Here is an 11,024-nt window from a genome sequence, read left to right on the forward strand (position 1 = left end):
ATTAGGTTGTCTTTCTGGTGCTCCATGGAAGATGGCATAAACACGTGAAACAGCTGCCTTTGTATGTTCTACGGGTGCTCAGAGGTCCAGAATTGGCCTGGCTGGTCTTCAAACAGGGAGAGAGGAGAGTCTTCACTGAATTTCTTTTCCATGGAAGATACTGCAGGAAAGAAGCCATTGGAACAGGTTAACCTTCACCTCCTCCTCCTCCTTTGTGATGGAGCCATTGGGAGGGCTCTGCAACAGAGGATCCCAAATGGTTGATAACCAAGGGCAGAGGGATTTCCCAGAGTGTTGTTCAGTACCCCCTCCCATGAACTGAATCCTTGGTGTGCTCGCTCTTACCTTCTTTGCAATGGAACCATTGGAAGGGATCTGTAACAAGGGGTCCCAAATGCTTGCTGCTGAGGTCACATCTCCTTGTGTGTTCCTGCATGGGAGAGGGTTGATCTGGATGGTCCTCGAGGTCTCCTCCAACTCTATGATTATAACACTTCATTCTCCGAAGAACTGAATCCTTGGCTTTTAGACAGGTTTGGTTTGCCATTTTCTTGGAGGGTGGCATCTGACTCAGGCAGCTGGTTTCATGCCATTATGAAAGGAAGCAATTCCTAACAATTTAATTTGTGGTTCTCATATTTTTATGGTAGAGGATGGAAAGAGGCTCTTGTGGTATTCTCTGCCTCATGAGCTAAAAGATCTTGACCATACAGGCTGGGAATCCAAAGAATCTGCTGACTGGATGAGGCTGTCCTAGACTTATGCCAGTTACTAATGCAGATTGGGAAGACCTATACAGAAGAGCTTCAATGTGCTAAAAAAATATCCCTTCACATGAGAAATCTAGTTTATCAGACACCCAGGTTGTGACCTCGCCTTTTCCCTCATGCACTATTCTTCAAGACCCAGGAAGTTCAGGAAAAAAAGATTAAGGAAAAGTCAAACATGTCCTATTCCATCTGTATTCTGAAGCGATCCAATAATATTGGTGGTACACCATCTTTTTCTTTTGCTTTTGATAAGACTGTCTGGATGAAGGCTATTTTCTTTTGCAGGTGACCTTTCGGGATGTGGCTCTGTTTTTCACAGAGGAGGAATGGAACCTGTTGGATCAGATCCAACGGTCTTTGTACGAGGTCATGATGGAAAACTATGAGAATGTGTCCTCCCTGGGTAAGGAACTTTGCCCTTTCTATGGAGACTGATGGTCATTTTATATTACATTATCATAGCATTATGATTCCACTTTAATTGTCATGACCACATCCTGTGGAATCTTGGGATTTGTAGTTTAGTGAGGCAGTGCAGGAACCATGGCCATTAATGCAATTGCCCCCAAATGCCCCTCGACATCCCAGAGCAAAATTTTCCAAGTTTTTGTACCCTTCATAAGTCCTTCTAGGACCTGGATGAGCTTCCAACTTCCTCTTGGGAAAAACATCTCCCCTGGTCTTGAAATGGCTTTTGCCAACAGTGGCAAAACTCCCCCTACGGGATATTAAGAAGCAAAACATTTTTCTTTTCAGGTGGTACTATGGGTAATGCTCTCTGAGATCCCCTGAGCATTCAGTGTGTCCTCACAAATTCCCAACAGTTTCTGATCCCCTGTCTGAGAAGCTCTTTGGAATCTTACTCTCACTGAAAGTAGGGTCCCAATCCCAGATTAATTATATAGTTCTCAGGTGGCTTTCTCAGTCTGGGCTGCTTACTCAACCTTTCCTATTTATTTATTTATTTATTTATACACTTATTATCCTGCCTTTCTCCTCAAAGGAGCTTACATTAAAGCTTCTCCTCTCTCTCTGTCTCAAATCCTTTGTGAGGCCACAAACCCCTTTGTTAGGAAGAGAACACTGAATTTCTCAGGAAGCCTCCATGCTGTTGCTTCAGGAAAACATTTAGGTTCTGTTGTAACACACTTAGTTGCAATCTTCTCATGGAGGTGAACTGTCTCACGCCACTAGCTTTGCTTTGCTTCCCCTCCCCACCCCCCTTTCTCCCACATGCCTGATCATTTCAACTTCTTCCTCCATTCTCCATTTATTTATTGTTAGTTGTGGGATTTATATTGCACCTTTCTCTCAAAATGGTATTCAAGGTGATTTCCTATAATTTAAAAAGATAGAACTAAAACATTAATTCCATAAGTTTAAAACAGCACAAATAATACCACTGTAAAAAGGTAAAGCCATTAAAACAGCACTCCCCATTACGTAAGTAAAATTTACCTCCGAAAGCCTATCTAAATAAAATGTCTTCAGGTACTGGTGAAAAGAGAGCAGGGGGGAGGGCACCCTGACCTCCTGTGAAAGGGAATTCTACAGTCTAAGAGCAGCCATGGAGAAGACTCACCAAACGCTCCTGCCAGAGTGGTACAACTGAAAGATAGCCCTCCCCTGCCAATCTTAGCACTTCGGCTGGTTTGTACAGGGAGATAACGGTCCTTCAGATAGTCTGGACTCAAGCTGTTTAAAACTTTAAAGGTCAAAACCAGGACTTTGAATTATGGCTGGAAACAGACTGGTAGCCAGCGCAGCTGATTAAGCAGGGCAGTCACACGATCCCTGTAGCTAGCCCCAGTCAACAGCCTGGCTGCAGCATTTTGCATCCACTGAAATTTTTGGACAGTTTTCAAGGGCAGCCCCATGCAGACCACTTTAGAATACATTAGGCCCTCTGTATCTGCGGACTTGCCATCTGAAGATTTCAGCAGCCGCGGATGGCAAGCCTGGGGAAGGAACGGCGGCGGAGGAGGAGGCAGGAAGAGAAAGGAGGAGGAGGCAGGAAGGAGAAGGCTGAGGTGGCTCTGGGAAGAGGAGGAGGAAGGAAGGAAGAGACAGCTGCAGCGGTGGTGGGAGGGGAGGAGGGATAGGAGAGAGGATGAGCAGGTGGTAGGATGCGGGACACTTGGCTTAACAAGACTACATGTCAAAGGGATCTAGGAGTCCTAGTAGACCGCAGGAATTTTGCAGATCTTTTAACACCAACTATTTTACCTTGTGATTTTGTGAATATAAATCCATTTCTTCTGATGCCCTAAATTTGACTGATGTCTAGTGCAGTTAAAACAGATCAATTAGTTTTAAAGTCCTCTCTCCCACTTTTCCCCAAAAATATATTGTTTGCCCTCTTGTAAAACTGCTGATATTCTGGAAGGGGCTGAAACCCAATTGACACTAGAAATGTTGTCTTATACGTTAATGGATGTCTTTTCCCTCTTATGCACATTGGGGTAACTAGCTTCATCACGATGAGCTAACTCTATATAAATAAAAAACATGCAACGGCTATTAAAAGCAATTAATATGAAGATCTCAAGAGCAGGCCCATCTAATGTGAGATACCTTATTTGTTCCAGGTGTCTTTATACCAGCTATTTTAGATCTAATTAATGTGTCCAGTAGAAATATGCAGTACAGAAGAGTTGTTATGCATACCAGGAGCACATATTTTTTTTAAAAAATAAAACCTCGGATTTAAGGTTTAAACTAGATTTCTAAACATGTATTTCTGTTTCCTTGGAATTTTTTAAGGTAAAGATTAAAATCCAAAACACACGGCAGAAATAATCCAGTTTGGGACCACAATAACTGCCCTGACTCAGTGCTAGGGAATCCTGGCAACTGTAGTTTTGTGAGACATTTAGCCTGTCAGAGAGCTCTGGTGCCACAAGACCTCTTCAGTGGATCTTAAACTACTATTCCCAGGATTCCCTAGCACTGAGCCAGGGCAGTTAAAGTGGTCTCAAAAACCGGGTTTTCTGCAGTATTTCTATAGTATCTTTTTGACCTTAATCTTTACCTTTAAAAAAACTACAGAGAAACAGAAATGCATGCTTAGAAATCTAACTTAAACCTTAAATTCAAGGTGTTTTTTTAATTACTCATTTTAAATATTCTTTATAAATATCACATCTCACCAAATTTTCATTTTAACCAAATGAAATTATGTAAGTGTAAATACATTTAAGTCTGTACGTATGACATGGTAATTTAAAGGTGTGCTTTTAATTTTTTTACCCATTTAGGTCACAACTATTGCTATTATATTCAGTGATACACGTGGATTAAGATTTATAGGTAATGTTAGTACACAAAAAAACCATGACTAAATATTCTGTATGGCATGAAATGGAAGGAGGTTAATGATGGGGGGGGGGGGGGGGTTGACACCATGAGTAATGGCATCAGGTGACGCCAACCCTAGGGATGCCACTGGGGGTATATACAGGACAGGCAGAGGTACCACCCAAAAAACCTTTCCTAACAATTCTAGGAGGTTCCAAATATCTCTGCACAGCCAGAGGAAAACCCATTTGTGTGATTCACAGAGACCATGAAAAGTAAGCTCCTCTTTCTCTTATGTTTTTCCTCCTCAAGCTTACTTAGCTCTATTGTTGCTCCCAGAGGACCTTCCTCTCTTAACCCTGAGGTTTTGTCTTCTGTGTCCTTATCCTTCTTTATAGGAGGGAAGTGGTGGAAAATGAAATTATGCATGAAGTCTTTTACTTATGCTTCAACACTTTTGATGCATCAGAGAGACAACAGGAGAGAGAAACCATACAAATGCCAGCAGTGTGGAAAATGTTTTGTTAAGGAGTCACATCTTGTAATTCACCACAGAGTCCACACAGGAGAGAAGCCATACAAATGGCAGCAGTGTGGGAAATCTTTTGCTGACAAGTCATACCTTTTCAAGCATCACAGAGTCCACACAGGAGAGAAACCATACAAATGCCAGCAGTGTGGGAAAGATTTTACTTTCCATTCAAACCTTTTGAGGCATCAGAAAGACCATACAGGACAGAAACCATACAAATGTGAGCAGTGTGGGAAATGTTTTACTGAAAAGGCAGACCTTTCAAAGCACCAACAAATCCACATAGGAGAGAAACCTTACAAATGCCAGCAGTGTGGGAAAGATTTTACTTCTCTTTCAAATCTTGGAACTCATCAGAGACTCCACACAGGAGAGAAACCATACAAATGCCAGCAGTGTGGTAAATGTTTTGTTAAGAAGTCACATTTTGTGAATCACCACAAAGTTCACACAGGAGAGAAACCATACAAATGCCAGAAGTGTGGGAAATGTTTTGCTGACAAGTCGTACCTTTTCAATCACCAGAGAGTCCATACAGGAGAGAAACCATACAAATGTCAGCAGTGTGGGAAAGATTTTACTTTCTATCCAAATCTTATAACTCATCAGAGACTCCACACAGGAGAGAAACCATACAAATGCCAGCAGTGTGGGAAATGTTTTGCTCAGAGGTCAGTCCTTTTGAAGCATCAGAGAGTCCACACAGGAGAGAAACCATACAACTGCCAACAGTGTGGGAAAAATTTTACTTCTCTTTCAAATCTTGTAACTCATCAGAGAGTGCACACAGGAGAAAAACCGTACAAGTGTCAGGAGCATGCACAGTGTTTTGCTAAGAAATCACACACTGGAAGACACCAGAGAGTCCACACAGGAGAGAAACCATACAAAGGCCAGCAGTGTGGGAAATGTTTTGTTGAAAAGTCAGACCTTTCAAAGCATCAGCAAGTTCACATAAGACAGTAAGTTCACACAGGACAAATTCTAGCAGTGCAGAAAATGTTTCGCTTGCGGGTCATGCCTTTCAAAATGTCAGTGAATCCACACATGAGAGACCATACAAATACCAGCAGTGGGGAAAAATTGTTTACAGGTCAGACATTTCAACGCATCATTGAATCCATGCAGGAGAGAAACCATACAAATGCCAGCAGTGTGGGAGAGGTTTTGCTTCCCCAAAAAAACTTTCTAACTCATCAGAGACTCCATGCAGGAGAGAAACTATAAAAATGTCAGGAGTCTGGATAGTGTTTTGCTTGGAAGTCACGCTTTTTGTCACCTCGGAGGGTCCAAACAAAAGAGAAAATGTACAAATTCCATGAATGTGGGGAATGTTTAGCTTTGATTTTTAAATCTTGTAACTCATCAGAAAATGCATCACACAGGAGAGAAACCCTATGAATACCCGGAGTGTGGGAAAGGTTTTGTTCAGAATTCACACCTTTTGAGACATCAGAGTATCTACACTGAAGAGAAACCATTCAGTTGCCAGTAGTGTACAGACGGCTGTTGGAGAGAGAAATAGAAAAGGAAACAATTAAAAAAAACCCTGACAATTCAATGGATGCAAAATAATTGATCAGTGGACAAGGTCAAGGAAAAAAGATTTAAAATTCATGCTCAGCCAAAGTTTAAACCTGAGTTACTTGAGGGAATGCCTCTCCCTACACAATCCGCCCCACACTCTCAGAACTTCTGGGAAGAATTTATTAGAATACCATAAGCCCAGGTTAATGTCAACTTCCCATAGATCAGTGATGGCGAACCGATGGCATGCATGCCAGAGGTGGTACTCAGATCCCTCTCTGTGGGCACATGTGCCATTGTCCTAGCACAGAGTTTGCCAGAGTTTGTTACTAGAAAGCCAGAGGGACATGGCACTTTGCAATAAATTAGTGGGTTTTGGGTTGCACTTTATGCACTCATCCTCTAAAAAGTTCACCATCACTTCCATAGATCGTTTACAGCCGCTGGGCTTGGTTATCAGCATAAGTCAGAGATTGCTGGCAGCAATCCCGGACATATGCTGATAACCAAGCCTGCAACCAACACGTGTAGGCAAAACAAACCTTGTGGAGAAGCAGTCAAGGAGCAAGCCGAGAAAACAAGCCGGTGTCGGGGTTGCAGAAAGTCAAGCGTGCCGAAAGACGAGCCGAAGTCAGGAAACCAGAAAGCAGCGTGGTCAAAACAGTCCGAGGTCACAATAGCCAAGAGATAACAAAGGTCCGGTCCGAGGTCAAGGTAGCAAGATAACAAGATAACCAAGGGCTCATGCAATAAACTCTAGCAACAAACTCAAGCCTCTCTCCCACTTAAATCAGGGAAGCTCTCCCTCGAGCCACCTGAGGCTGGTTTGCCGATTGTATTTCTGCAATCCTCCTGGATCTGCGCCTGCAAGCACTCTCGGCCCTTCTCTCTTGATAAGAAGGTACTTGCAGGCACGCCTCGTCTCCTGAATCACCACAAGGCTGTGGCACCATAGAAGGCCTTTCCTCAGCACTAGGACCTGGTTGGACCTCCTGCTCTGGGGCTGGGGAAACACAGCTGGGACCTGGCAGAGCAGAACTAACACCTGGCGTAGCCTCAATCAGCCCTTGCTCTGGAGGAGGCTCATCCTCCGAGAGCTCATCTTGGCTGGCCATGACAGGAAAATACAAATAAAAATTATTATTATTATTAAAAGAAAATTATTACAAAATGCTTTAGAGGCGGCAATGAACATCAGCAGAAATTGCAAATATAGCAAATAAATAAAAGATGAATGTTGGAAATATGAAGAATAGAAAGGAATTCAAAATCAGATAGGGTGGGCATGCCCCAAAGCAAGAAATTATACAAATTGATGACCTGATAACAAAAAATATTTATATTTAAACTTGAAATGAAACCTGAAACATATTTGTTAAACATGGCAGATACAAAGATTGAAGAAAGTGCATAGAACATTGTTATAAATAATTACAGCTACTATACTAATACACTAAACATGGAAGGAAAAGCTTATACTTTTCAATAGACAAATGGCTTACAAGACTCGAAAGGGGAACACCTGTCTTGACAGCACTACATGTGAAAGGGATCTAGGAGTCCTAGTAGACTACAAGTTGAACATGAGTCAACAGTGTGATGCATCAGCTAAAAATGGTCAATGTGATTCTAGGCTGCATCAATAGAAGTATAGTATCTAGACTGAGGGAAGTAATAGTGCCATTCTATTCTGCTTTGGTCAAGCCTCACCTGGAATACTGTGTCCAGTTCTGGGCACCACAATTCAAAAATACTTTTTAGGGCTGAAGAGCGGGGTATGAATAGGGTTGCCATAAGTCAGGACCTCCAAACTGGGACAAATGTAGGACAACATTTTCAAATGTAGGACACCTTTTTTTAAAATGGAGGACATGCACAAAAAATTGATGACTTTTAAAAAATGTTAATATAAATGCATGTTTCTTAGGCATGATCAAAATGGAGGACATTTGGCATTATTCCTAGACAGATGGCAGAAATGTACTTTCCTTTCTGGTCAAACACCTGAAGAAGAGGAGGAAGAAGCAGAAGAGGAAGTAGAGGAAAAGAAGAAGAGGAGGAAGAAGAGGGAAAAGGAGGAGGAGGAAGAAGAGGAAGTAGAGAGGAAGAAGAAGGGGAGGAAGAGGGGAAGAAGAGGAGGAGGAGGAGAAGAAGAGGTGGAGAAGAGGAGGAGGAAGAATATGAAGGGGAGAAAGAGGGGGAGGAAGATGAAGAAGAAGGAGGAAGAAGAGGAGGAGGAGGCAGAAGAAGAGGAGGAGAAAGAATAGGAAAGGCTCTTTTTCCCTGCCTGGCCGCCTCCGTCGCCGGCGGAGGAGACCAGGCAGGGGAATGGGGCCTCACTGAGGCGAGGCTCCTTTCCCTGCCTGGCCTCCATCGCTGGGGGGCAGGGGACCCGGGACAAAGGGCAAACCGGGGCAGGACCATGCGGACCTGCCCCAAACCGGGAAAGTCCCGCTCCCAGGCGGGATATGGCAACCCTAGGTGTGAATACCATATAAGATATTGACAAACTGAAGCATGCCTAGAGGGAAATGACCAAAATGGTGAAGGGTCTGGAAACAATGCTCTAAAAGGAGAGACTTAAGAAGCTGGGTATGTTTAGCCTGGATTAATATATGATTGCCCTGCTTGAATTTTTAAAGGGATGTCATATTGAGGATAGAACAAGCTTGTTTTCTGCTCCTCCAGAGACTAGGATACAGAGCAGACGATTCAAATTACAAAAAAAGAGATTCCACCTAAATATTAGGAAGAACTTCCTGACAGTAAGAGCTATTTGACAGTGCAACGCGCTTCTTTGGAGATGGTGAAGTCTCCTCCTCTGGTGGTTTTTAAGCAGAGGCTGGATGGCCATCAGTTTGGGGTGCTTTGTGTATTCCTGCATGGCAGGAGGTGGATTTGATAGCCCTTGAGATCTCTTCCAACTCTAATTCTATGACTAAGATACGATGAATATTGACAAATTCACGCTAAGCACATACCCTAACCAGGTTCTCTGATCAGTGGAAAGAATTGGTAATATTGTCAGGGATGATGGGAGTTGTAGCTCTTCACCTCTGGCTCGAACTCACCACCTTGTTACGCACCGGCGCTGACCAGTTTTGGCCAGTGGTTAAAGCTTTGCTCTAAAGCAGCAGAGTTACAGGGAACAGGCTGAAGACCCTGACAAACTCTCCAAGCCTTCTCACTCTTGCTTCCACAGAAGTCTTCCCACTTCAGGATCCAGCTGGCTCTTGTATCTTCACCCAAGACACCAGACAACTCAGTAGTCTTATATACTCCTCACTACTATCCACTACTACCCACAAAATACATTGGGATTCATAGCCATTATTATAGTCCTTGGATAATACCACCCACTCTTGTCAGTATCCACCCAGTGGGCGTGTACATCCACTCTCATTGGTTCTCTTGTTTCTACCCAGAATTAATGATTTCATCATCTCAGCCTTGACCACTTAACAATTCTCAGGTGTGTTCAATTATCCACTTTGCATTTCTGTCCTTGGCATTTAGGACTTGCTAATTGCATTACCTTTTACACCTGTGTGGCTCCTAATTGCTTCTGCTGAGTCATCCTGACTCTCACATACATGTTTTATTTCATTCACTGTATATCCCATGTTGCATTTTCCTTAACAACTATTCCTCAAAGATAGATGAGGGAAGTATAGAAGATTGAATATAGTAATATAGTTAGGGATATATGGAGCAATATATTTAAAAATAAAGTCAGTAGGGTAAATACTACATATGAGATATTTTAAACATCATAAAGATGTTAAATTAGAATCAACGTTAGCTTCCTTGTATGAGTGATGCTTTGTATGTAATGAATGCTTAGGAATAATGGAGGTATACTAGTATATGCAACACTGATGAAAGGGGAAGGTATAGGATAAGAAATTAGCTTAAGAAATAGGACTTACACTGTTGTAGAAAGTAGTACATATTGTAGTATGTGTTGTATATGTAGCTCTTTTATATATTTGTTTGAATAGTGTGTTTGAGCTTGGGGGGGAAATTTAAAAAATGAATTTTAAAAATTAAACTCACACAGGAAAGAAACCACGTGTGGGCAAATGTTTTACAGTAGGCCCTCGGAATCCATGGACTTGCCATTGACAGATCCCAGCATCTGCAGATGGGAAGCTTGCATGGGAAGAGGCGGAGGAGGAAGATGTGGTGTGGAAAATGTTTTACTCAGCAGCCACAGAAGGAAATCGATTATGGAATGTTTTATTTTAACATAATGAATAAAATCTTTAAGACAAGGTGTTCGTATATTCTCCAAACATTTCTAAAAGCCACGTATAGTATCAGATTTTTCTCATTTCTGTGCACTGAATGAGGACAAGCCAGTCCTAGGTTACAAACTGAACTCTCCAATGTAAGAGCCAGATGCATTTCTTCCTTTAGAGGGCACTGAAAGAATCTGGTCTATGTTTGGAAACACTCAAATCATGACAAAAACTGCCATGTGAAAGGGTAGAGAAGCTTCTTTTAATCCTGGTACACCTTCAGTTTTTAGAAGTCTATGACAACTGTGATGATGACAAACATAACAAAGCAGAAGCAGAGACTGAAACTGATACTGATAACCAGGACTGCATCCACACAGCAAGAATAATGCAGTTTGACACCACTTCCTTAACTGCTAAGGAATTCTGGGATTTGTAGTTTTATGAGACATTTAGCCTTCTGTGTCAGTGTTCTGATGCCACAACAAACTACATTTCCCAGGATTCCCTAGCATTGAGCCATGACAGTTAAAGTGGTGTCAAACTGGAATATTTCTGCAATGCGGATGCAGGCCTGAGCTTGGGAAATGAATCTGATTAACTTTCATGCCTATTTGAATCTTAGTTCCTCCCCCATCTCCAAATTCTTTTTAAGAG

The 11,024-nt window shown here is 42.3% G+C and overlaps 1 protein-coding gene across 1 annotated transcript in view; it reads left to right on the top strand.

Moving 5' to 3' along the window:
* Positions 1-739: 739 nt before the first annotated feature.
* LOC149320347 (uncharacterized) overlaps positions 740-11,024 on the top strand; it is a 57,085-nt gene continuing 46,800 nt past the window's right edge. Inside the window, exons 1-2 of the mRNA XM_089500716.1 lie at positions 740-1,173; positions 4,466-5,553. Of these exons, the coding sequence (XP_089356842.1) occupies positions 1,140-1,173; positions 4,466-5,553 (1,122 nt within the window). The 5' untranslated portion in view covers positions 740-1,139. The remainder of the gene's footprint in view (positions 1,174-4,465; positions 5,554-11,024) is intronic.

Source organism: Sceloporus occidentalis, unplaced genomic scaffold, assembly GCF_023333645.1.
Source record: "Sceloporus occidentalis isolate IW3139 unplaced genomic scaffold, rSceOcc1.0.p SCAF_1, whole genome shotgun sequence".
Taxonomy (NCBI): domain Eukaryota; kingdom Metazoa; phylum Chordata; class Lepidosauria; order Squamata; family Phrynosomatidae; genus Sceloporus; species Sceloporus occidentalis.